The 22,706-nt window shown below is 59.1% G+C and overlaps 7 protein-coding genes across 9 annotated transcripts; 3 read left to right on the top strand and 4 right to left on the bottom strand.

The window, feature by feature from the left end:
* Positions 1-13: 13 nt before the first annotated feature.
* Positions 14-3,823, bottom strand: PRAM1 (PML-RARA regulated adaptor molecule 1). Its single transcript, XM_085517466.1, has 10 exons — positions 3,637-3,823; positions 2,046-2,706; positions 1,788-1,833; positions 1,519-1,631; positions 1,273-1,327; positions 1,084-1,177; positions 744-906; positions 589-622; positions 343-377; positions 14-176 (listed from the first exon to the last, which is right to left on the bottom strand). The coding sequence occupies exons 1-10, from the start codon at positions 3,637-3,639 to the stop codon at positions 172-174; spliced, it is 1,209 nt and encodes a 402-aa protein (XP_085373592.1). The 5' UTR covers positions 3,640-3,823; the 3' UTR covers positions 14-171.
* A 612-nt stretch (positions 3,824-4,435) lies between these two features.
* POLE4 (DNA polymerase epsilon 4, accessory subunit) lies at positions 4,436-6,091 on the top strand. Its single transcript, XM_015886784.3, has 4 exons — positions 4,436-4,636; positions 4,774-4,858; positions 4,965-5,006; positions 5,525-6,091. The coding sequence occupies exons 1-4, from the start codon at positions 4,457-4,459 to the stop codon at positions 5,536-5,538; spliced, it is 321 nt and encodes a 106-aa protein (XP_015742270.2). The 5' UTR covers positions 4,436-4,456; the 3' UTR covers positions 5,539-6,091.
* A 2,531-nt stretch (positions 6,092-8,622) lies between these two features.
* Positions 8,623-10,939, top strand: LOC107325334 (bone morphogenetic protein 2-like). Its single transcript, XM_015886070.3, has 5 exons — positions 8,623-9,113; positions 9,201-9,337; positions 9,520-9,642; positions 9,909-10,107; positions 10,311-10,939. Exons 1-5 carry the CDS (start codon positions 8,771-8,773, stop codon positions 10,694-10,696), a joined length of 1,188 nt encoding a protein of 395 aa, XP_015741556.2. The 5' UTR covers positions 8,623-8,770; the 3' UTR covers positions 10,697-10,939.
* Positions 10,940-11,192: 253 nt separating this feature from the next.
* Positions 11,193-13,176, bottom strand: LOC107325575 (potassium voltage-gated channel subfamily V member 2-like). The gene is made up of 2 exons (XM_015886587.3): positions 11,883-13,176; positions 11,193-11,532 (listed from the first exon to the last, which is right to left on the bottom strand). The coding sequence occupies exons 1-2, from the start codon at positions 13,128-13,130 to the stop codon at positions 11,260-11,262; spliced, it is 1,521 nt and encodes a 506-aa protein (XP_015742073.2). The 5' UTR covers positions 13,131-13,176; the 3' UTR covers positions 11,193-11,259.
* A 1,202-nt stretch (positions 13,177-14,378) lies between these two features.
* CD320 (CD320 molecule) lies at positions 14,379-17,692 on the bottom strand. 2 transcript variants are annotated; one of them, XM_015886582.3, is made up of 5 exons: positions 17,585-17,692; positions 17,097-17,273; positions 16,093-16,170; positions 15,701-15,849; positions 14,379-15,359 (listed from the first exon to the last, which is right to left on the bottom strand). In XM_015886582.3, exons 1-4 carry the CDS (start codon positions 17,661-17,663, stop codon positions 15,704-15,706), a joined length of 480 nt encoding a protein of 159 aa, XP_015742068.2. In that variant the 5' UTR covers positions 17,664-17,692; the 3' UTR covers positions 14,379-15,359; positions 15,701-15,703. The 2 variants fall into 2 exon arrangements, with proteins under 2 accessions (XP_015742068.2, XP_015742069.2); XM_015886583.3 differs by lacking the exon at positions 15,701-15,849.
* A 400-nt stretch (positions 17,693-18,092) lies between these two features.
* NDUFA7 (NADH:ubiquinone oxidoreductase subunit A7) lies at positions 18,093-18,904 on the bottom strand. Of its 2 annotated transcripts, none has more exons than XM_032440968.2 (4): positions 18,835-18,904; positions 18,715-18,764; positions 18,434-18,583; positions 18,093-18,369 (listed from the first exon to the last, which is right to left on the bottom strand). In XM_032440968.2, exons 1-4 carry the CDS (start codon positions 18,883-18,885, stop codon positions 18,189-18,191), a joined length of 432 nt encoding a protein of 143 aa, XP_032296859.2. In that variant the 5' UTR covers positions 18,886-18,904; the 3' UTR covers positions 18,093-18,188. The 2 variants fall into 2 exon arrangements, with proteins under 2 accessions (XP_032296859.2, XP_015742071.1); XM_015886585.3 differs by having other exon boundaries at positions 18,093-18,341.
* Positions 18,905-19,078: 174 nt separating this feature from the next.
* RPS28 (ribosomal protein S28) lies at positions 19,079-19,620 on the top strand. Its single transcript, XM_015886584.3, has 3 exons — positions 19,079-19,138; positions 19,214-19,261; positions 19,352-19,620. Exons 1-3 carry the CDS (start codon positions 19,100-19,102, stop codon positions 19,472-19,474), a joined length of 210 nt encoding a protein of 69 aa, XP_015742070.1. The 5' UTR covers positions 19,079-19,099; the 3' UTR covers positions 19,475-19,620.
* The last annotated feature ends 3,086 nt before the right edge of the window (positions 19,621-22,706 follow it).

Genomic DNA, 22,706 nt, shown 5'->3' with positions numbered 1-22,706 from the left:
ACCAAACACCAGAGACCAGACAAATCAGTGCCACGTTTCACACCAATCAAACAAAGCGCCGCGGGCTCCATCTGAACCACCCTCCCAAACCTCTGCGCTGCGGGACCGGCCCTCGCAGCCCCTCCAGCATCGGAGCTTCAGCCCTCAGGGTCCGGTGGTGCTTCGGGTCGGTCACTCTGCCGGTGGGAACAGACGTTCACCCATCAGCACCGCAGTGATGCAGCCGCCCCCATTTGGGCTGCACAGCGCTCAGCGGGGCTCCGTGGGGGACTCGAGGGACGTGGGGGGCTCTGCTGCTCTGCTTGGGGCACGTGGGACCGGCAGTGCTTTACTCACACCTACCGTACAGATCAACATCGTCGTAGATGTCCGTGTCCCTGTGGGGGAAAAGCTGTGAGTGCTCCAGGACCCCGCAGCCCCCACCGCGACGGGGCAGCCCTGCCCCATCTCTGCCCCATCTCTGCCCCTTGTGCCCCTCCGGGCAGCTCCTCCGCAGAGCTGGGACACCAGGTTGTCCTCAGAAGGGGCCACATGTCCCTGCGGCCCCTCTTGGTGCCGGGAGGAAGGGCTGGGGAAGGAGATACTCACAGATGCAGCATCGCAGCGCGGGGCACGTAACCGTCTGCAATAGAGTGAGGAGAAGCATTGGGGGGGGGGGAGGCTGGGAGGGAGCAGAGCAGCTCCAGGGATGGAGCTGGGATCCCTCAGGAGCGATGCTTTGTGTGGGGCAGCGGCCGACTTACATCTCCGCTGGCTGTTCCTGCAGAGAATCTGCTCCTTGTTGGTGAACTGAATGACATCGAGGATCTCACCCCGTCTGAGCGGGAGGTTCTTCCCCCCTCCCCTCTTCTCCGTCGTCGCGGGGTCGACCATCATCCGGGTCAGGACGGTGATGTTCCCTTCGAACTGAGACACGAGCAGAGTTTGGCTGCCTGAGCTCCAACCGCCTCCTCTATGGGGCAGCACGGCGCTGTGGGCTCGGTCTGCCCTGGGGGAGCCGGCTGGGCACCAGCTGCTCTTGGAGCACGCAGCCCCTCTGCACAGCGAGGGGGAGCTGGGAAGGAAAAGCTCCTGGCTGCTCACCTTGAATTTCTTCTGAAACTCCCGGTCTGCTTTCTCTTCCTTCTTGCATTCCTTGAGTGTCATTGGCTTCGCCTTCCAGGAGCTCTGAGCTCCTCTGCAGAGACGCTGTGAGTGCTGGGAAGGTTTGGTTCACCCCCTCCCGCTGCCCCCCTGGTGCCCTGGCCCAGAGGTTCTCACCCCCCTCATTACCTTTGTGCAGCAACCAGCAGCGCGACCGTGCTGGGGGCCTGAGCAGCACCTCCCCCTGTAAAACCAAGCATGGAGAGGGCTACGCAGGGTGGTGGGGGCTGAGAGCATCACTTCCCATGGCCTCCAGGGTGCCCACACACCCTGAGTGCATCTGCACCCCTTAGACAAGCAGGGCTGGTGTCACAGGCCCCACTGGGCAGTGGGGGCACCTCGTCCCCCCCACCCCACACCCCCCTTTGCCCCCACCTCCTCTGGGCTGCAGATGCGTTGGCGGCCGGAATGTGGGGGGCGGCGGGAAGCTTCGGTCTCTCCCGAGCAGCTCAACGCTCTCAACGTCATCGTAGATCTCCTCCCCACCGCTGGGATGGAGCAAAGCACCGTCAGGGAGCCCAGGATGGTGTGTGCACCGCCGGGGGAGCATCACGGGGGTCCCGGCCCACCCCCCACCATCCCACTTCATGCTTTTCCCACTCGGTCAGAGACCCCCGAAATAAAAGTCCCTCCCCGGTACTGACCCTGCTGCGCTCTGAGCGTCCCGCGGTGGGAGCTGCGTTGTGTAACCTGGGGGCAGAGGGAGCAACCACAGGTTGCACTGGTCCAACGAGGGACCAGAAGGCAGCCGGGTGTGCGGCCCCCCATCCCCACCCCGTACCCATCCCCATCCCCACCCTGTACCCATCCCCATCCCCACCCCGTACCCATCCCCATCCCCACCCCGCACCCATCCCCATCCCCACCCTGTACCCATCCCCATCCCCATCCCCACGCCGTACCCAGCACAGCGCTCCGTGGCCCCGCAGCGGCCCGGCCGGGCTCCCCGTGGGGTGCAGCCCGATGGAACTTCGTCAGATCCACCCCCGGAGGCCGCCGTGGCTTTGCCGGCCTCGCTCCCAGCAGCGCAGCGTGCGGCAGCGGCTTCCTGCGCGGGGGGTGCCCCGAGCCCCGGATTCCACCGGCAGCGGCTGCTCCTGCGGCGGGGAGCGACGGAGCGGCCGCGTCATTGAGCGGCGGCCATTTGTGCGGGGGTTGGTTCCTCGGGGGGGGGCGGGAGGCGGCTCCGACCCCCTTGTTGTCCGCGTCCCGTCCTCCCGGTTTGGCAGCCGGGGGGTGGGAGGCGGCGCTCGGAGCGATGCCCTTCTTCAGCCGCGCCATCCACTCCGGGCTCTGGGGGGCGGGCGTCGGACGGGAGCCGGGACCCTCGATGTGAGCTTTGCCGCGGGGCGCAGCGGTTCTGCTGAGGCCCATCGTCCCGGCGAGGGGGGACGAGGGGGGCGGTTCGCCCTTGGAGCCCGACGCGGGCGCCCGTCCCGTCACCGTGGCGAGGAAAACTGCGGGGGGACCCCGCGCCCGCCCGGCCGCTGCGGGAGGTTTCACGCCGTCCTTCAGCTTCGCTCGCAGGTGTCGCCCCGCCGCCTCTTTACCGTCCGGGTGCTCCTGCGGGACCAAGGGAAGCTCCGGTTCAGCCGTTACGGAGGAAAACTGAGCCCGTGCCCCGCGGGGAACGCGACCGCTGAGCCCCGACGGCGCTGCCGGAACACGCTGCGCTGAGGGCAAAAAAAAAACCCAAACCAACAACAGAAGAAAAGAGGCCGAGAGGCGGCGGATCTGCCCCAATTCTGTGACCGGAGCGTTTCCTGCGCCGCTCACCCCGCGATGGGGGCACGGAACTGGGGCGCGCGGCCGCAGCGCGGGGCTTTGCCACGATCCCGGCTCGGATCCACGCAGGGCGAGCTGCGCTTCTCCCCTCCGGCTCCTCTCCCCACCCAACCTCTCCCTCTCCCCCTTCCCTCCCCCCCCCCATCGCGTCTCTCTCTCTTTAGTTCTCCTCCTCCCGGGATTTCGGTTCGTTTTGCTCTTGCATCACTTTGTTTTCTTTCACAACAGAACGGCCGGAGCGCAGAGAATCCAGCGCGACATTTTCAGCCGCGGGAGCTCAAATGTGGGGCATTAAATAATGTGAAATTGGTGTTAAAAAGGGGCAGGTGCCCCCTGGTCCCCGGGCAGAACCCACGGGGGCTCAGCAGCGCACGTTGCCCACGTTCTGCACGGACAGCAGCGAAAAAACGATGGAAAATGGGATTTGTGCTCGGAGGGCACCGAGGGCTCCAGCTGGGACCCGTCCCGGTGTTTGCGGCCGCTCCGTGAGCCGGGACGCGGAGCTGCCCGCGGTGGCGCCGTCGGGGCAACGGCGCCGCTGTCACTGCGACCTGAGCAGCGTCTGGCACCGCGATGCTTTGTCCTGTCTGAGCCCACCCGGTGCTGACCCATCCCGGGAGCTGCTCGGGGGGCTCCGGAGCTGCCACTGCCCCCAGCCCGGTGCGGCTGTGACGATGTGCGGGTGCGGGTCGGACCATTCGCGCTCACCATTTCCCATCCACGGACGCGTCCTATGGGCTCTCCTCCCTCCTGAGAACCGTGCGGGCCGTCCGAGCAGAAGGAGCTGAAGGAGCCGAAGGAGCCGAAGGGGCTGAAGGGGCTGAAGGGGCTGAAGGGGCTGAAGGGGCTGAAGGAGCTGCAGGAGCTGCAGGAGCTGCAGGAGCTCAGCCCGCCCGGCACTGAAAGCAGAAGCTGTTTCCTAACGTTGTGTTGGTGCGGGGCTGCGCGCAACGCCAGGAAGCGGCTGCGGCCTGAATGTGAGAGTGGGGGGGGGGGGGGAGATGCTGCTGCCCCGTCCAGGAACCGACGTGGGCTCAGGGAGCGACCCCGGGCCGCAGCATCGGCACAGGAAGGATCGGGCCGGGGGTAACGGGCTGAGCAGAGCCCCGTCCGTGTCCGTGGGTGATGGGGGGGTTATGGGGACTGCGGGGCTGCGTTTGGGGCACAGGGAGGGCGGAGAGCCGAATTTGGGGCACAGAGCGGAAGTTTGGGGCACAGCGGGGCCGGAGGGCGGGATGTGGGGCACAGAGCGGGTGGGGGGCGAGTTCGGGGGCGGCGGGAGGTCGGAGAACCCGGCCGGGAATGCGGGAGGAGCCCGGTCCCGTGCGGGGCGCCCGGCTCCGCGGCACAGAGAGACACAGCGCCCCCCAGCGGCACCGACAGACACAGCGCCCCCCAGCGGCACAGAGAGACACAGCGCCCCCCAGCGGCACAGACAGACACAGCGCCCCCCAGCGGCACACAGCGATGACAGCGGGCGCTCCGCTCCGCCCCGCGGGCAGCACTCACTGCGCATGCGCGTTGCGGGATGGCGGCGGCGGGGCCGGAGGCGGCGGCGGAAGATGCGGGAGGAGCGGGACCGGGAGCGGGACCCGGAGCGGCGCGTGGTGCCAGGCTGCCGCTGTCACGGGTGAAGGCGCTGGTGAAGGCGGACCCGGACGTCAGCCTGGCCAGCCACGAGGCCGTGTTCGTGCTGGCGCGGGCCGCGGTGAGCGGCGGGGGCGGGCGGGGCAACGCGGGGCAGCGCGGGGTAATGCGGGGCAGCGCTCCGGTCCGTGCCGTTCTGTCCCGGTCTGTCCCGTTCCGTCCCGGTCTGTCCGTGTGACGCTCGTGCTCGCCCCGCAGGAGCTGTTCGTGGAGAACATCGCTAAGGACGCGTTTGTGTTCGCCCAGCAGGGGAAGAGGAAAACGCTGCAGAGGAAGGACCTGGGTACGGGGCGGAACGGGGGGGGGGGTCCGAAGAGAAGAGAAACGTCCCAGCTCTTCCCGGCTGCTCCTTCTGTCTGTGTCGGCACTGAGCCCTTTTCCCTTTGCAGATAACGCCATTGAGGCTGTTGATGAGTTCGCTTTTCTGGAGGGTGAGTTTCGGTTTCCCCCATTAGTCCATAATCCCTTTCAAAGCAGCCCCGCATCCTCCTATATCCCTCCTATATCCCTCCTATATCCCTCCTATATCCCTCCTATATCCCTCCTATATCCCTCCTATATCCCTCCTATATCCCTCCTATATCCCTCCTATATCCTTCCTATATCCCTCCTGCAGCCCCATGGTCTCACTATCTGGGTCTGTATCTGGGCCTTCCAGCCCCACACCCCACTTATAGCCCCCCCTATAACCCTACAGCCTCCTATAGCCCCCCCCCACTGCTCCCTGTAGCCACATATTCCTCTATATCCCTGGTACAGCCCCCCATAGCCCCATATTTCCCCCCCATACTCCCTTTATCTGGGCCTTTTAGCCCCGCATCCCCATATAGCCCCCTCCATAGACCCACAGCTCCCTATAAACCCGAGTTTCAGCTGTTCTTGTAGCTGCGTTTCATTTTCCTTTCTGGTCCCTGAGGCTGCTTTGCTTCATCGTTGTTTTTGTTTCCAGGCACTTTGGACTGAGCTGCTCATCAATGGGGTTCTGTGCAGATGGGTCGGCCGGCACCGGCTGCACTTCCCAGCAGTGGGACACCGACGTGGGCAGCCGCGGTGCTTTGTGTAACGACTGAGTCTCTGTAAGATCTTTGTTGAAAGCTTTTGTTGTAAGTATTTTGTAGGACTCTGATCTCCTTGTTCTGCTGCTGCTCCCCAGCCCTGCCCCCCCCCAGGGCACCATGGAGCAGAGCTGAGCTCCCGAGGCAGCTCCCTGTTGGTTTATCCCTACCTGCTGGTCTGTAGATACATTATTGAAGTGGATGTTTTGGTCTCTGTGTGTTTTGTTGGGTTCCTTTTTGGTCAGTGCAATTAAAGGTGGAGCTGTTTTGAGTGGCTGTTCTGAGTGATGCTGCTCTGTGCTGCTCTGCTGTTCCTGTGGCACAGATGCAGTTTGGAAGGGATGCTCCGCTCCAGGCACACAGATGAGCTGCAGAGAGGCTCGTGTTGCTGTTAGGGCTGCATGGCTCCATCAAGTTCTGCAATGGTCACAGCTGGACAGTAATAAATCCCTGCTTTTGAAGGCGTTGCCTGCCGTGTTTCACTGCTCTTCTCCTTTGCTCTCATTGCTGAACCTGGCCCTTCTCCTGTGCATGGATCTGCTGGGCTGTGCTGCAGCCTTCCTTGCCCTTGCCAAAGCACAGCGCGTGGCCCATGAGCTGTCCTGCTTTGGGCAGAGCTGCACGGTGCCTTCCTTGCCAGCAGGTTCCTTTTGCTGCCCTCGGGGCTGATTCAGGCCCATTGAGCACAGGGCCCATAGGGCTGCCTGGTTTTGTGTCTGATCTCTCCCTACTGTGCTTTGCTGGGCAGCATCGCCTGCTCACAGTGGGTCAATCAGGGTTTGCCTTTGGGCTGAGCCCACGAGCAGAGGCTCAGGGATGCTGTGGGGTGTCCTGACAGGACACAATGGGTCCCTTTGTTCACCGTGGGTCTGTGGCCTTTGGGAGCAGCTCTGGATTCAGTTACACATGCAGCTGTAAAGTGTTGGCCACTAAAGTGGTGCCAAAGTCACTTAGAGATGAGAACTGCAGACTCAGTTGTCCCAAACAGAGCAAAACCTGCTGGGCTGAAGCAGAGCGGGTCCCTTCGGTGCTGCACTGAGTCAGAGGGAATGGAATGGCTGGTGGCATCCACCCCATGGGGGTCTGCAGGGACACACGGGCGGCCTCAAGTGCTCATTTCCAGGGCAGGGAGAATCCGTGCACCCCACAGGTGTGACAGGAAGGTGCAGTTGTCCCCGGGGTGGCTGATGGTGCCTCATTGGGTGATAACGGCCCAGCTGGGAAATGCCGACTGACCCCCCCCCCCCTTCAGCTGGGTTTCCCTTTGCCCCTGGGCCACTTTCCTCCTGCATTTCTGCTGTCCAAGATGAATGTTTGCTGCTGGCACAGGAGGAGGGGGGCTCTGGGGGAGGCTGTTACCATTCTCTGCCTGCACATTGCTTGGAAACCAACATGAGTTGGTCACAGCATGGAGAGCTGTGGGATGAAGGAGCAATACCTGCCCACAGCAGCCTGGGCTGTGCTGCTCTTGGGGGGGTCCACCCTTTATTGCCCCTCAGCCATGAGGGATGGTGGTAAAAACATCCCCCATTCCAGCAGTCCGGGGCTCTCGTAAGGAGTCACCATCCGTGCTTGAAAGCAGCCAACAGCCTTCACTGGGGATGGGGGATTCTTTCCAAAGCCAAGTGAGGGAGCTGAGAGGGGTTTATTTGGGAAGCAGTTTGGAGGTTGGATGCTGCATCCCCAAAACCTCCTTGGTGTGGGTCTGCCTGCCCTGGGCTGTGTATTGGGGCCGTCCCCCGGGGTGTCCCCAGCGTGGTGCTGAGGGGGATCTTCGTGCCTTTGTGTTGCAAATCTGTGCAGGAAATTGAGGTGGGAAGGAGCTGGGGCCGCTGCTCCTCGGGGGATCCCGCCTGCTTAGGTAAGCACAGCTGCCGGCTGCCCCAGCCCAACGCCCTGCAGTGATGCCCTGCAGCTCCTGGGCTGATTCTGGGGGGAACAGCTGAGCGGATTCAGGGCAGCACCCTCTGCTTTGGCTGCATCCATCCCTGCAGTGGCGTGGGCTGCAGAATAACCCGATGGAGCTGCCGGTGCCATCCCCTGCCCGCAGTGCCATCGGAGCCCGTGGGGTGGGATGGGGACAGGAGAGGGATGCTCTGCTGGTTGGTTCAGGCCGGGAGGGGGCAGATCAACCCCCAAAGGCAGAAATCCCAGCTCTGCGTGGGCACTTTGAGCTGCACTGGGAGGTAGGGACAGACCCTTGGGTGAGGAAGGCAGAGCTGGGCACAGGGGATGGGGGGCATCCAGCCCTGTACAGAAGTGGGCAGGGGTGGCCGTCCAGCAGTGCGGGGGGGGGTTCATCAGGTGGGGCCACTGTGAGACCCCTGCCAGACTGTCTGTGCTGTATGTAAATGGCAGAAGGTGGCTTTTATCAATGAGAACCGCTGGTTTCAATGAGAGCAGCACTTGTTGGAAATGAACCCTCTGCAAAATGCTTGGCAGCTTGTAAGGTAAACATTGCAGGCAATTGGCAGCTCTGCCCCAACGTCCCGGGATGTTGCCCTGCACGTGTGGTGTCTGGCACTGCGCGGCCAGCTGCTCTGTGCACAGCATGGGCAGAATGTGGGCAGGAGGGGAATGGGGGGGTGGGCACCTCGGGGCGGTGTGGGGAGCAGCCTCGGTCCTATGGGATGCTGGCAGGCAGGGAAGGGGAAGGAAAGGATGTGAAGAGTTTCCTCTGCCAATTAACCCCAGCCTGTGGTCACCTCTCTGTGTATTCTGGATAATTAATGGCCCTTTCACCATTGGAATGTGGGGTTGGGGTAGAGGACAGATGGCAGCTGGCCGTGCAGCTTGGGGTGCGCTGTGTGGATGTGCACAAACAAGAGGTGGGCTCTGATCCCAGCACAGAGACCCTACAGCCACGAACTGCATGGGAACAGGAGGAGATGCGGCCCGGTCCAGCCTGGCTGCGGTTGTTCCTGTTGGTCCTATTAAAATAGGACCAAAACTGTCATTAAAATCCAGTTAGTCTCCTATGCAGAGCAAAGGCAGTCAGGGCAGCCTTGCAGAGGGGCGCAGCTGGACCCTCGTCCCCCAGCCCTCCCCTCCCGTTGTGTACTGGGACTAATTGGTGCAGGGTGCCTGTCTTTGCACCTTGTTAGCATGGCTATTAGCTCTCTTTACCCTCCTGATTGCCCATGTGCATATTTGACTCCAATCCATCTTTCCAGCCAGTTATAAATGCGGGGCTGGGGTTGCAGAGGGGAGTCTGGCTGGGGCTGGGACGCAGAGCCATGCTGGGCGCTGTGCTGCTGCTGCTGGCCTTGGCACGGCCGGCGTCCCCGGAGAGCCGCAGGGCTGAGGCTCTCAAGAAGCTGCTGGAAGTGTTTGGCATGGAGGACCCCCCGCCGCCCCCAGCCCACGTCAAACAGCCGCCGCAGTACATGGTGGATCTGTTCAACGCGGTGGCCAACGCCGATGGCGTCACCAAAAACCCCGACGTCCTGGAGGGCAACACGGTCCGCAGCTTCCTGGATAGAAGTAAGGGGGGGGTCCCTGCGGTGCTGGGGATGGGGGCTGTGGGATGGGGCCGTTTGGTCTCACTTCCCGACCTGTCCCTCCCTGCAGCTCACAGCGAGAAGATGCGGTTCCTCTTTGTGCTCTCCAGCGTGGCCAAGAACGAGAAGATCCTGACGGCGGAGCTGCACCTCTTCCGTCTGTGGCCGAGAGCCACTGAGGGGCCCAGGAGGCACCACTTCTGTCAGGTGAGCCCCAAAAGACCAGGTGAGGGGGTTGGGGTGCGGATGGGGGCAGGGATGTGCCCAGCTGTGCCCAGCAGTGATGTGCCGCTGCTTTCTCCCTGTATCCATCCTTCCCCCCCCCCCCCCCATATCCTCTTCCTCCCCCCAGGCCGTGGCTGCTCACCGCCCTTTGCCTCCATCCCCAGGTCAGCGTGTACCAAATCCTGGACAAGACTGAGCCAGACTCCCCCGAAGGACAGAAGCTGCTGGCATCCAGGCTGCTCTCACTGCAGGGCTCGGGCTGGGAGGTCTTTGCCATCACGCAGGCTGTGAGTGCCCCCACAGTGGGTATATGGATGGCACGGAGGGAAGAAATGGCCTTTTTGCACCTGAGCACCTTTTTAACCCATTTCACTCCATTCTGTGCCAGTGGTGCCTGCCCGAGGTCGGGGCGTGCAGCCTGTAGGGAGGGGTGGGGGTGGGTGGGTGCCCCATTGCGGTGCTGCTGTCCGATCGCCCACCCTGCCACGTCCTGGGCACATGGGGACACAGCTGCAGCTCCAACCCTGTGGTGACTCTATGTTTGCTTCCGCAGGTTCGGGATTGGACCCAGGATGAGAGCAGCAACCGAGGTTTGCTGGTGACGGTCCATGGTCTGGGTGGGAGCACACTCGAGGCCCCCACCGTGCAGTTTGCATCCAGCGGGGACCACCATGAGAGCAAGAAGCCCATGCTGGTCCTGTTCACAGATGATGGGCGCCGAGGAGCATCCCTGCCCATGGCTGGAGTGCCAGGTGGGTGCAGCACAGATGGGGCCGTGCCCAGGTCCCTGCCTGCAGGCTCCAGCTCAGAGCTGAGCCCGTGCTGATGACCACCGTGGGGCTGCAGAGCTGTCACCTCCCAGTATCTGCAGTGACTGCACAAGGGGTGGCTCCGCTCTCTGCCCTTCCTCTCAGGCTCATGCTCTCACTAACAGAACAGTTCTTATCTCTGGCAGCCTCCCAGCCCCGGGATTTCCCTGCCAAGCTGACCGGCCCACGCAGCGCTCGCTCTGTGGACCGACTGCAGCCCTGCCAGAGGCACCCCCTGTCCGTGGACTTCGAGGAGATCGGCTGGTCGGGGTGGATCATCTCACCCCGGGGTTACAACGCCTACCACTGCCGGGGCTCCTGCCCCTTCCCCCTGGGTGAGAACATGCGGCCGACCAACCACGCCACCGTGCAGTCCATCATCAACGCCCTGAAGCTGAGCGAGGGTGTCAGCAGCCCCTGCTGTGTGCCCGACAAGCTCCACTCCATCAACCTGCTCTACTTCGACGACGATGAGAACGTGGTCCTCAAGCAGTACGACGATATGGTGGCTGGGAGCTGCGGCTGCCATTGATGCAGAGACCTCCCCCCCCTCCATTGCAGAGCAGCTCTGCTGGGGGTGACCCTGTTGGTGCTGGGAAGGCTCAGGGTTGGACTCAGGGCTGATTCTGTGCAGGTTTCCCCGCCTGCAGTGACTGTACCATATGTATATAGTGAGAGCACTAATATATGGCCGAAATCGGTGTCCTGTAAATGCCTGTACATTGCTGTGCTTTGTAAAATGAACTCAGAGGAACTATTAAACGTGCTGTTCTCAGTGGGGTTCCCTCTGTGATGATGCTGCCTGTGGGGTGGGCACTGGGGGGGGTGCAGGCAGTGGGTGCTGCTGCCCTGGCCATGCTCTCCAAACAGCACAAGGGGTGACTGAGTGCTCCCATATGTGTGCTGTGCTTTGAGGGAACAGCAAAGAGCCCAATGGACACAGCAGTGTGCAGGAGCTGCTGAACACGGGCAGCGTTTAACATCCTGCTGTCATGATGCTGCTCTGCGCCAATGACCCGAGACAGAGCACGGTTTGAGGCTGGTTTATTAAACCCTGCTCCCCAGCTCAGCTCCCCACATACCCGGTGCTGGGGCTCAGTGGTGGCCGTGGGGATCGGAGCGGCAGCACTCCGACAGCCGCCGCAGGATGCGCTGCTTCAGACGGAGCCGCCGGGAGAGCTTCAGTGAGAGGCTGCTCTCATTCTCGTGTGCCTTCAGCTTGGCATAGTAGTCCGAAAACTTGTTGTAGAGGATGGAGATGGGCATGCCATTGAGGATGATGCCAAAGGAGATGCAGCCGAACGCCACAATCCGGCCCAGCACTGTGTCAGGCACTGTGTCCCCATAGCCCACAGTGGAGAGGCTGACCTGGGGGGGGAATCATAGAATGGCCTGGGTTGCAAAGGGTCACAATAATCATTGAGTTTCAGCACCCTGTGCTGTCAGCAGCATCACCAACCAGCAGCCCAGGCTGCCCAGAGCCACATCCAGCCTGGCCTTGAATGCCATCACCCACCCACGCTGCAGCTCCAGTATGGGGCGATGCACCGACACAGCAGAGCCATGCAGCACAGAGCTGGGGCAGGAGATGGGGTTTGAGAGTGGGTTTGCTTGGGAAAAGGAGCAGGTGGAGGTGGAAGCAGGGAAGGGCTGACAGCCCCAGCTCGGCTCCTCGCCGCCTCCACCCCATCCCACAGCCGCACTGCAGCCCTCCTTACCGCTGCCCACCACCACGCGTAGGGGATGCTGGTGAAGTTGGTGCCCGGCACGTCGTGCTCCACCGAGTGCATGAGAGCGGAGAAAGTGAAGACGCCCATGGCGATGAAGAGGAAGAGGCAGCAGACCTGCTGGTAGCACTGCCTCATGGTGAAGCCGAAGGCGCGGAGCCCTGTGGAGTGCCGCGCCAGCTTGAGGATGCGGAAGATCCGCATGAGCTTGATGAGTTTGAGCACTTTGCCCAGCTTGCTCACGTTCTCCACTTTGTGCAGCTCCTCGTGGTACAGCGTCTCTCCCTCATCCAGGTTTTCAAAGAGGATCTGGATGTAGAAGGGCAGGATGGCCACCAGGTCGATGGCGTTGAGCGCTGCCCGCAGGAAGTTCTTGAAGCTGGAGGAGGAGATGAGCCGCATCAGGTACTCGGAGGTGAAGAAGATGGCACAGATCATCTCCATCTGCTCCATCCACTTCTTCCCTGTCTTGTGCTTCATCTCCTCCACCGTGCTCAGCGTCATGCCCACGATGGAGATGAGCACAAAGAAGCTGGACATGACGGCGATGATCTTGGCCGGGACGGAGGAATACGGGTTCTCAATGAGGTTCCAGATCGCCCTGCGGAACCTCCCCAAACATTTGCCCTCAAACTGCTCCGCCGAGTCCGTGGGCTCCAGCTCCGCCTCCAGCTCCTTCTGGATCTTCAGGTACTCGCTGAGCTCGTCCTGCTTCTCCTCGAACAGGATCCGGCAGCAGCGCTGGGAGTACTTCAGGTGGATCCCCCAGTACTCGATTTCCTCCACAAAGTTACTGGGGCACATCTCGTCCATGATCCACAGCACCCCGCTGCGGTAGAAGTGGAAGATGTAGTGGAAGATGGAAGGGTCTCTGTCGAAGAAGTATTCGTTCTTCTGCACCGAGTAGTCGTCGCAGAGCTTCAGCTTCTTCGTGGGGTCGGTGCAGGTGACCAACTTGCCCAGCCTGGTGACGGGGTACCGGGCCACCACCCTGCAGGCGATGTGGAACAACTTGCCACCCACATTAAGATTGAGGAAGTACTTGTTCCTTCGAACGGGGACCTTGCTGTCCTCCTGGCTCCGGTCTGCCACGTTCTGCATGGAGCTCCATTGCTTCACCAGGCTCTCCTGTGCAAATGGGATGTGCAGCTCCTCTTCCTCCGGCGTGCGGCAGCCCCGCCGTGCCCCAGCCCTCAGGCTGGCAGACAGACTCGCTCGCCGCCTCCCCGGCTGCCCCATCACACCCAGCTATGGGATGTGGGGCGGCAGCTGCTGCTCCATGCTGGGCTGCTGGGACGATGCCCCGAGCTGCTGCTCTGGCTGTGGTGGCACCTGCTGGGCTCCCAAAGCCGATTGCTGAGCAGATTGCACTGCAGGAGCTGCAGGAGCTGAGTGTCTGCTCCTTAAGACACTAATGAGATTGGAGCAGTAACCCTTTATATAAGGAACTAATTCCAGCCCTGAACTTTTCCCTCACTCTGTTTTTATTAGCTGTGTGTGCTTGGGGCACCTCACAGCATTCCCAGCAGGACACCCCTGCTGTTGCAGCCAAGAGGTTGGTACCAGCTTTGTACGCCTACAGCAGGGGCAGCTCTTGGCCCCAGTTGCTCCTTAAGCACATGAGCACAAATGCAGCTGCCCCAGCCCTGCCATCACCCAGAGAAGGGCAGCACTCAGCACCTCCCAGCCCACCCCTCAGAAGCCCACGGCAGCACAGCACAAAGCTGCCATGAGGCTCAAAAGCAGCTCCAGTCCACAACAATCAAAGCCACTAAGCCCAGGGATCAGAACAACAGAAACATTTCTGGCACGGAACAGAGGAAGGGAAATGGCTGTCACAGATGCACTCCAAGTCTTTGAGACCCATAACCACAGCCTTGCTTTCAAGCCCGAAGCACTCAGGGGTCAGTAAGCAAAGCCTGCAGTGGGAAGAAGCAGCCTGAGTTCACACTCCAGCCTCACTGCTGCCCGCAGAGCCCAGCAGAGCAGGACAGCACGGGTCAGCTCAGCAGCTCAAGCTAAGAGGATGATCCAGGACAGGCTGCTGACAGCTGACCTCTGCCATATGGCCCCGACACCACCAGCTCAGCAGCAGCCCTCACAGTCCTGCTGGGGCACCTGAAACACCCCCTGCCCCGCCAGGCACCCCACACCTTCCATCTGCTCTAAGGAAGAACAATGAGCACTTTTTCCCTCCACCTTATTCTCAGACTGAGCTCCATTTGTCACCTTCCAGCTGCACACCTCACCCCCAATGCTCCATTCACTGCTGTGCACTGCAGTCACAGAAGCAGAATGGCCTGAGTTGAAAAAGCCCACAACGACCACAATGACCATCCCAGGCTGCCCAGAGCCACATCCAGCCTGGCCTTCAATGCCTGCAGGGATGGGGCGTCCACAGCCTCCCTGGGCAACCTGCCCCCCTGCTGTCCCCATCTGCCCACAGAGACAAAAGTAATGCAAAAACCAGGCAAATTCACAAAGTCATTCCAGCTTCACATTCTTTATTCTTCCTTATCATTTCCCAGCAGCTACCCCTACTTGTCCCTATGGGAACAGAGGCAAGGTCGTGCATACAGCCTCTTAGTACAACAAATACTGATGTGCTGCAACATGCCCAGCTGATCCCATGGGTTACAGCTGCACATTTCACACTACACACGAGCAGAATGCTCTGCCCTGGCAAGGAGCACACAGAGCAGAGCTCAGCACTGGATTAGAGGCACAGGTCGGTGATCTCCTGCCCTGCTTTCAGCTGGGACAGGTTGGGTGATTGCAATGTCCGGTACGATGCTGTGCTTTGGATTTGGGGAATGAGGAAAGGTGCTATTGTTAAATATATATATATATATTATAATTACTTTTCCTTTCCCCTGCTGGGAAGGAGGTGCTGAGCTGCTGTTGGGTCACACAACACAGCTCCAACACTGTCAGTTCCACAAAACACACAGGACAGAGCCATGCAGAAACAACTGCAAAGCAAAGCTCCCAATGCAGAGCTCCCAGCATCTGACCCAAGGAATTCATTATTTCAAGCTGAAAGCAAGAGACACCGAACATTCAAAGCCTCCAGCAAAAGGAGGCTCAGGGAGTGCACATCTGATGTGGGCTCGGTGAGCTCTGCTGAGGGGGTGGTAGAACAGGACCTGGCACTGCACCTACATGGAGGATCAAACCTTTAGGTTAAAGGCCGCGGTGATGAGAAGCAGCTTTAATAATAGTAATAGTCCTTGTAGGCAAAAAGAGTGAGGGAATTTCCACCACCTTTAGGAGGGGTGATTTCACAGCCCTGGGGAAGGTCCTGCCCTATTTTGGGTGCCACCATCCAGACCCATTATTTCCAATGGGAGCATTTGAGTGTAACAGCAAACCAGATTTGAGAGCTCATGTCCAAATTGAGTCAGGTTCCGTGGTGAGCAGCAGGCAGAGCAGTTCAGTCCCATCTCACCACCTCACAGCAAAAGATCCCTGTTACAGGACACAAAAACACGTGGTTGTTGGCAGCACTTCTGCCATGAAATTCAGTTCCACTTCAGTTTGTCAGAAGTTTGGGAAATGAACCCACAGCAGGAAATGTGTCTGAGTGCTCAGAGCCCTCGGCAGCAAAGGAAGGACAGCAGAGCACTGAAAGAAGGCAGCACCTTCTCACGGCAGGTCATGCACTGATCCCTGAGGTCAAACACGAGCTCTCGTGGCTGGCAGTGAGGAATGAAGGGGAAGTTCTGCTGCTTCAGGGCAAACCAAAGCCACAGGTGTGTGGCTGAGCAGCAGCAGGGGGGGCTCCTTCACGTGGGGGGCAAAGCACTTACCTCTCAGGAGAACAAGTCTGCCTGGCTCTTGTCAGGCACCAGCAGCTCCTTGGATGCGCTTTCAAGACTGAAGATGTCAGACCTGCTTTTTGCTTTGGACTTCCCCCATGCAGCGATACCACCCACAGCTACCAGGCAGCACAGGAGCACTAAAGAGAAGAGTGCATAAGCAAAGAACCACTCACTGCACCTGGCCTGGATATCTGCACCAGGCTCTGCTGCTCGAAAGCATCAGTGAGAGATCAGCAGCCTGAAGAATAAAGGACAATTAGCATGGAAGTGTTAGTGCCAGCCGGAATGGAGCAGGATGCCCGAGGGGAGGATCTGTGAGGTTCTGGCATTTCCCCAGACTAATTAAGGTGAATCACACGTGTGCTCTGAGTCTCACATACCTGCAGTGATCAGCATCCACATGCGGCCGTGATTCCTGGCTGGCAGAGCACGTCCAGGAGCAGGGACAGTGGGAGCCTCTGCCACGGAAAAAGCCACAAGTGCATCAGGCTGCCGGGCTGTGCACACTGTGCAACAGCACAAACACACACAGCTCCACAGCTCACTCGGGAGCGCTGGCAGGTCGCTATCAGCTGAAGCAAAGCCTTATCTGCTCCTACTACCATTAGCCCACACCAGCAGCTGGGAGCTGGGAAACTTTCCTGACCTGGAGGAATGTCAGGGTGGGAGGGGACAAACCGAGCAAGGAGGAAAGCTTGATTAAAAGCAGAACCCGAAGGAAGGTGGCTGCACCTATTCTGCCCATAGGGTCAAGGAACACAGAGCCCAAGGACAAGTTGTTCACTCTAAGTGGGGAGGTGCTGGCACAGCTGCCCAGAGAGGCTGGGGATGCCCCGTCCAGCCCTGGAGTTGTTCAGGGCCAGGTTGGATGGGCAGCCTGCGCTGGTATGAAATGTGGAGGTTGGTGGCCCTGCCTGCAGCCGGGGGTTGGAGCTTCGTGATCCCTGGGGTCCCTTCCAACCCAACCCCATTGTGACTGTTGTCCTGTGATCCGTGCACAGCAGGGAGGGCAGCAGACGCTCCAAGGCTCTTCCTGAGGAAGCCCCGCGGCGCCTGGATGCTGCACGGGGTGGGGGGGGGCTGCTCAGCGCTTCCTCTGCTGGACGGGCACAGCCCGGGGCGGCGGGTCGGGCTGCTTCAAAGGGGCCCAAAAGCGCCATGAGGGAACGATCGGTCAGCGAGCAATAAATAACTCGTGTCCGTGTAACGACACCGCAACTCGGGTCCGTGTAACGACACCGCAACTCGGGTCCGTGTAACGACACCGCTCCGCCCACCCCGAGCTTCACGGCCCCGCAGGCACCGACCGGAGCCGCTCGGCCGGGTCCACGCGAGCAGCCCGTGGCTCCCGGCTCATCCCCCGGTACCGCAGACCGGGCCGTACCTGTGCCGTTGTCCGGGGGCACCGCGGGGGTCGCGCTGGTCCCGCAGCCCCACTCGTCCTGCCCGTCGTCGCAGTCGGGGTGTCCGTCGCACAGCCAGTCCTGCGGGTAACACTCCCCGTGGGCACCGGGCGGCTCCGAGCAGCGGAACTGACCGGGGGGGCAACGGGACAAAGAACCTGAGGGACGGGAACGGGTCAGCGGAGCGGAACGTGGGGAACCGACACAAGGGACCCGACACAAGGGAACCGCCATAGGGACCAGCCATAGGGAACCCCGCTATAGGGAACCCCCCCCATAAGGAGCCCACCATAGGGAGCCCCGCTATAACGGACCCGCTATTGGGGAGCCCCGCCGCCCGTTCCCGGGGTGCGTGTACCGCTGGCCAATAAGAGCGAGAGCCGCAGGCTGCTGCAGCCAATGAGAGCGAAGGGCGTGCGGAGGAACGCGATGGGGCAGAGGACGCGGAGCCGCTGCCGCCCGCACTCACCGTTACCGGACCCGTTACCGGTCACGTTACCGGGCAGCAGCAGCAGCAGCAGCAGCAGCGCGGGCAGCAGCCGCGCCATGTCGGTACCGCGCACAGCGCCGCGACTACACAGCGGGCAGCACGTGGGCAGGGCGCGTGCGCAGCGCTCCGCCCCTCGGCCAATGGGAGGGATCGGAACAGCGCGCCACCTCCAGGAAGCCACGCCCCCTCCGAGAGGCCACGCCCCCTCCGCGGGAAATCGCGGCCCGAAGGACTGAGAGTGACCTTGGAACGAACCGGAACCGGAGCGAACGGCGGCCCAACCGCAGCAGGCTGTGCCGGGGTCACGGCCGGGCCGCATCCCGTCCAATACATCCCTGCAATAGGGGCTGTGCTCTGGGCCTCCCCTGCAGGACTTTATACCACAAACAGCTCATAAACGTGCCCAGCTGAAACTCATACTCTGGCCTAATAAAATAACGTCACTGAGCAATAACTGCAGTAATTCCAGCACAACACACAGAATCAACAGGTTTAAGTACGTTTATTAGTGGTGTGTGCAAATCTATCCCATGGAGCATCTCCACACTGGATCCTGCTGCAGCGCTACCACACGGTGCTGCGTTCAATGGCCCCGGCTGTTCAATGACCCCGGCTGTGCGTGCAGCCCCGCTGTGTCCATCACAGATACGGCTGGTCCTTGGACAGCTCCCACTTCCTCGCAGCCGGTCCCGGTGTCACCGGCTTCTTGTCGGCTGCTGCCACCGCGGAGCCGGAGCTGGGGGGGAAGATGCGAATGGAAGGGGCTGCGTTACGGACAGGCACAATGAGCTCAGCTCCTTTAACCCTTTACCCGCAGCTCCCACCCACCTGCCGCCCTGCGCCACCGCCGTCAGCGTCTTCAGCCCCGAGGCGACCACCAGGGGCGGCCCGGCCTCTCTGCGCCCGTCCCGGCTGCAGTACGAGTTACCGGCCAGTTTGTGGCTGGGACCCACCGGGAGCCGGGGGGGCGGCTGAGACCTGCAGAGAGACAGAGACAGACAGAGCTGCTGCCGGGGGGACTCAGCGCCAACGGGTTAAACGGGGTTAAAGGCGTTTAACGGCGGTTAACGGGGGTTAAAGGCATTTAACGGCTCGTCCCGCAGCGGTACCTCTTGGAGATCTCCGTGTAGCGCAGCGCCAGCTTGGCCTGCAGGTCCCGCTGTAAGGCAAGGCGACACAATCTCAAGGGCTGGCCGCCTCAGCACCGGGACGGGCGGGCCCGGCCTTACCCCCGCCAGGAAGTTGCGCAGCCGCTGGATGAGCCGGGTGGCCGTCGCCATCTTGGCTGCTGTGAAGGGCGGAGGGGCGGGACGGCGTATGGTGGATCTCGCGAGACTTGGGGGCACAGTGGGATGGGCTGTTGGGTTTCGCGAGATTTGGGTGTGCGGACGACGAGGTTTGCTAAGTGTCGCGAGGCTCAGTAAACCTCGCGAGATTTCTCGCTATATAAGGCTGCACCGGAAGGCCTTCCCCCTTCCTGCCGTCAGAGCCGCCATGGACACGAGCCGCGTGCAGCCCATCAAGTTGGCCAGGGTGGGGGCTCGGGGCCGGGCTGGGGCTGTCGGGTGGGGGCTGTCCGGGTTCTGACGTGCCGCTCTGTGCCCGCAGGTCACCAAGGTGCTGGGCCGGACCGGCTCCCAGGGGCAGTGCACGCAGGTGAGCGGGCCGTGATGCCGGGCCGGGGGGCTGCCGGGCCGCGCTGCTGTTACAGTGCGCTGACGTTACAGTGCGCTGCTATTGCCGCAGGTCCGTGTGGAGTTCATGGACGACACGAGCCGCTCCATCATCCGCAACGTGAAGGGGCCGGTGCGGGAGGGCGACGTGCTCACCCTGCTCGAGTCGGAGCGCGAGGCCCGACGGCTGCGATGAACAACGCGACGGAACCGGCTGCACCGCCCCGATAACGAGAGGATGGGGGCAGATAGAGCGGCATGAGACAGCGGGGATGGACGGAGAGCAGCGGGAATGGAGAGCAGCGAGGAGCTGCAGCCGCACAATAAAGGATTTTTCCAGTATCTTTTGAGTGTGTTACCTTTAAAGCGTTCTTTGCAAGCATTGGCCTTTGGTTTGGGGCTCAGTAGATGGACCACAGCGTCTTCTAGGAGCTGTTTCCACATAACGCCTTCATCCTGTTGTTCTGCTGTGCTCTCGTTGACTTCCTGCTTACAACAGAACTAACTTGATTTTGGTTGTAGCAGCCTCGTTTCTGACTGTTCTGCTCACTCTGTGTGTCACCAGCAGCGAGGTGCTGCTCTGCTCCCAGTTCTGTTAGAATTTGGAAGTCAAATGACCACCAGCCTGTGCAGTGACTGCAGCCTCAGCCCTTCTGCTCTCAGTAATTCCACCAGTTTCTGCTCTCAGTAATCCTATCGGTGCTGCTATAAATACAGCTCCTTGCTGGCTGTCCTGGCAGTCACCCACACAGAACAAGTGCTCATCTCTCCTCTTGGAGGTGTCCATAAATCAACGTCAGTTCCTTCAGCTTTTGCTCCTGCCACAACATCAGCCTGAAGAGTTTATTTTAGGCTGCTCAATAAAGGTAGAGGTAGGGCAAAGTGTTAAGAATTGGTCTGAAAGCTGTCAGAGTTCAGGTGTTTTTAAGCACTTTGCCCTTGTGACAGATCGGTGTTGTCTGCCAGCTGGGAGCGAAGGTTGTGATGTGTTTTAACTGAGGTCTGTAGTGGATAACTGTGGTCTCCATCATATATTGTTCTGTCTATGGGAACCTTTATCTTCCTTCAGTGTCCTGAACACCATTAAGGCTTATCAGTGACTGGGAATAAAGTTTGAGCTTCCAAAAGCTGAGGAGCGCACTTGTAGAACTGAATGTTCAAATCACTGGGCTTTGGATTGTCAGGTATGTGCATGTGCTGTTGCTTTATCTGATTCTTGATTCCTCTTTGATGTTGTCACGGTTTGAACTAAAAATCCACCTGCGTCCGTGACAGGGGGCCGTAGGCCCCCGGAGGGGCCCTAGGCCGAAAGGAAGAAGTTAATTAGGAAAAGAAAACAGCGGCAACGATCTAAGGAGGCACACTTATTTACTAAATACTATATCGAAATACAGGATAACACAATATAATACAATATAATTGAAAATTGAGCTAACGAATCAAGCAAAATAGGAGAGAGAATGAGTCCCGTAACCGAGAGGCCTACTGTAAATCTAGGCGAACGGCTGAAGGCTCCCACACACTCCCCTGAACGCCAGAACTCGAAAGACCTCAGTCTGTTCTGCGACAGAGTTAATATATAGTCCAGGTCCCGTGACCTATCGTGTTGTTCCCTGGGAGATGTAGTCTTCTTCTGATAAGTTGCAGATTCAGTAAAATTATTCATGCTTTATATGATGTTATGATGTGGAATACTGATAGCAAAAATTACAAAATTATTAAACCATGACATTCCACCCCTTATTCTACATCATTACATTATATTTATACATACATACACACTCATATGTATAATTGTGAATAATCAGCAACCTTATTTTTTCTCAACAATCTATATTTATTCCATACAAATCCCTAAGTTGAGAACAAAACTCTATAACCTAACCTACTATTTATTAATTTTGAGAAAATGGCAAAACTGCCAGAAAAAGGAAAATATGTCAGCGGTAGAGGGGAAAGGCAGTGCTAGTAGGGCGTCCCCCACATCAAGGTGCACTCATCCTTTCCCAGCCACCACAGCAGATTTCCTTTTGACTTATACTTCTTTCCATGTGTGCTCTACACATGCATGGCCAGTGCAGGATATAGAGTCCAGATGGAAAACTTGCTTACAGAATGCCTAATTAAGGTATATAGAGAAAAAGTGTTTCCTTAACATTAATCCACTCTATCTTAAGTCCTATACCTAATTAAACTATTCTGTACCTAATTGAAATATTTTCTGAGACTCTACCTATATATCTACAGGAAAATCATTGGCTGCACTCCCCCAACATCAAATTCCCTTGTGGTACACATTGAACATTCCCATTTTTGTCCATCACCCACCATGTGCACCCAGGTCCCTGGGCAAAGACAGTACCCCGGAGAGGTTTGCCCTTTCCAGACGCTGGAAGGACCCAAACTGTTTTTCCCAACACACTCTTTATGTGTACTACAGGAACCTTATCTCCCTCCACGGTACGTAGGGAGCTGGATTGGTTAGGACCATTACGATTACTAGATCCTCGAGTGTTGACCAACCAGGTGGCTTCTGCTAAATGGTTCTCCCAATTTTTATACGTTCCGCCACCCATTGCTTTCAACATAGTTTTCAATAACCCATTGAATCGTTCAATCTTACCAGAAGCTGGTGCATGATAGGGAATATGGTAAATCCACTCAATGCCATGATTTTTGGCCCAAGTGGTTACAAGGGAATTTTTAAAATGGGTCCCATTATCTGATTCAATTCTTTCCGGAGTGCCATGCCGCCACAGGATTTGCTTTTCCAACCCTAATATGGTGTTTCGGGCGGTAGCATGGGGTACTGCGTATGTTTCGAGCCACCCAGTGGTTGCCTCCACCATGGTGAGTACATAACGCTTACCATTGCGAGATCGTGGCAAGGTGATATAATCAACCTGCCATGCCTCTCCATATTTATACTTTTGCCATCGCCCTTCCCCCCAAATAGGTTTCATCCTCTTGGCTTGTTTAATTATGGCGCATGTTTCACAATCATGAATAACTTGAGCAATAGCGTCCATAGTTAAGTCCACCCCTCGGTCTCTGGCCCACTTATATGTTGCATCCCTTCCTTGATGACCTGAAGTCTCATGGGCCCACCGAGCTAGGAATAATTCACCCTTGTTCTGCCAGTCCAAGTCTATTTGAGCCACCTCAATTTTGGCAGCTCGATCAACCTGATGGTTATTTTTATGTTCTTCAGTAGCCTTACTTTTAGGCACATGAGCATCTACATGGCGCACCTTTACAACAATGTTCCTTATTCGGGCAGCAATGTCTTTCCACAGTTCAGCAGCCCAAACAGGTTTACCCTTTCGTTGCCAATTATCATTTTCCCACTGTTGCAACCACCCCCATAAGGCATTTGCCACCATCCATGAATCAGTATAAAGATGAAGCATTGGCCACCTCTCCCGTTC

The sequence above is a fragment of the Coturnix japonica genome, chromosome 16 (genome assembly GCF_054131305.1).
Source record: "Coturnix japonica strain WE chromosome 16, WE-NBRP24, whole genome shotgun sequence".
Lineage (NCBI taxonomy): Eukaryota > Metazoa > Chordata > Aves > Galliformes > Phasianidae > Coturnix > Coturnix japonica.
This window is presented reverse-complemented; position numbering and strand designations above follow the sequence as displayed.

Coding starts and splice junctions, on each gene's coding strand:
- POLE4 (XM_015886784.3), top strand. CDS start 4,457: ATGGCGGCGGCGGGGCCGGAGGCGGCGGCGGAAGATGCGGGAGGAGCG. Junction 4,637..4,773: donor TCGTGCTGGCGCGGGCCGCG/GTGAGCGGCGGG, acceptor CTCGCCCCGCAG/GAGCTGTTCGTGGAGAACAT. Junction 4,859..4,964: donor GCTGCAGAGGAAGGACCTGG/GTACGGGGCGGA, acceptor TTCCCTTTGCAG/ATAACGCCATTGAGGCTGTT.
- NDUFA7 (XM_032440968.2), bottom strand. CDS start 18,885: ATGGCGACGGCCACCCGGCTCATCCAGCGGCTGCGCAACTTCCTGGCG. Junction 18,765..18,834: donor TGCGCAACTTCCTGGCGGGG/GTAAGGCCGGGC, acceptor CTTGCCTTACAG/CGGGACCTGCAGGCCAAGCT. Junction 18,370..18,433: donor GCGGTGGCGCAGGGCGGCAG/GTGGGTGGGAGC, acceptor TCCGTAACGCAG/CCCCTTCCATTCGCATCTTC.
- RPS28 (XM_015886584.3), top strand. CDS start 19,100: ATGGACACGAGCCGCGTGCAGCCCATCAAGTTGGCCAGG. Junction 19,139..19,213: donor AGCCCATCAAGTTGGCCAGG/GTGGGGGCTCGG, acceptor CTGTGCCCGCAG/GTCACCAAGGTGCTGGGCCG. Junction 19,262..19,351: donor CCCAGGGGCAGTGCACGCAG/GTGAGCGGGCCG, acceptor CTATTGCCGCAG/GTCCGTGTGGAGTTCATGGA.
- LOC107325575 (XM_015886587.3), bottom strand. CDS start 13,130: ATGGGGCAGCCGGGGAGGCGGCGAGCGAGTCTGTCTGCCAGCCTGAGG. Junction 11,533..11,882: donor ACGCGTGGTGGTGGGCAGCG/GTAAGGAGGGCT, acceptor TTCCCCCCCCAG/GTCAGCCTCTCCACTGTGGG.
- CD320 (XM_015886582.3), bottom strand. CDS start 17,663: ATGGCGCGGCTGCTGCCCGCGCTGCTGCTGCTGCTGCTGCTGCTGCCC. Junction 17,274..17,584: donor CGGTAACGGGTCCGGTAACG/GTGAGTGCGGGC, acceptor CCCGTCCCTCAG/GTTCTTTGTCCCGTTGCCCC. Junction 16,171..17,096: donor GCCCCCGGACAACGGCACAG/GTACGGCCCGGT, acceptor TTTCCGTGGCAG/AGGCTCCCACTGTCCCTGCT.
- PRAM1 (XM_085517466.1), bottom strand. Junction 1,632..1,787: donor GACGCTCAGAGCGCAGCAGG/GTCAGTACCGGG, acceptor GCTCCATCCCAG/CGGTGGGGAGGAGATCTACG. Junction 1,178..1,272: donor CTGCTGGTTGCTGCACAAAG/GTAATGAGGGGG, acceptor GCGTCTCTGCAG/AGGAGCTCAGAGCTCCTGGA.
- LOC107325334 (XM_015886070.3), top strand. CDS start 8,771: ATGTGCATATTTGACTCCAATCCATCTTTCCAGCCAGTTATAAATGCG. Junction 9,114..9,200: donor CCGCAGCTTCCTGGATAGAA/GTAAGGGGGGGG, acceptor CCCTCCCTGCAG/CTCACAGCGAGAAGATGCGG. Junction 9,338..9,519: donor GGAGGCACCACTTCTGTCAG/GTGAGCCCCAAA, acceptor CTCCATCCCCAG/GTCAGCGTGTACCAAATCCT.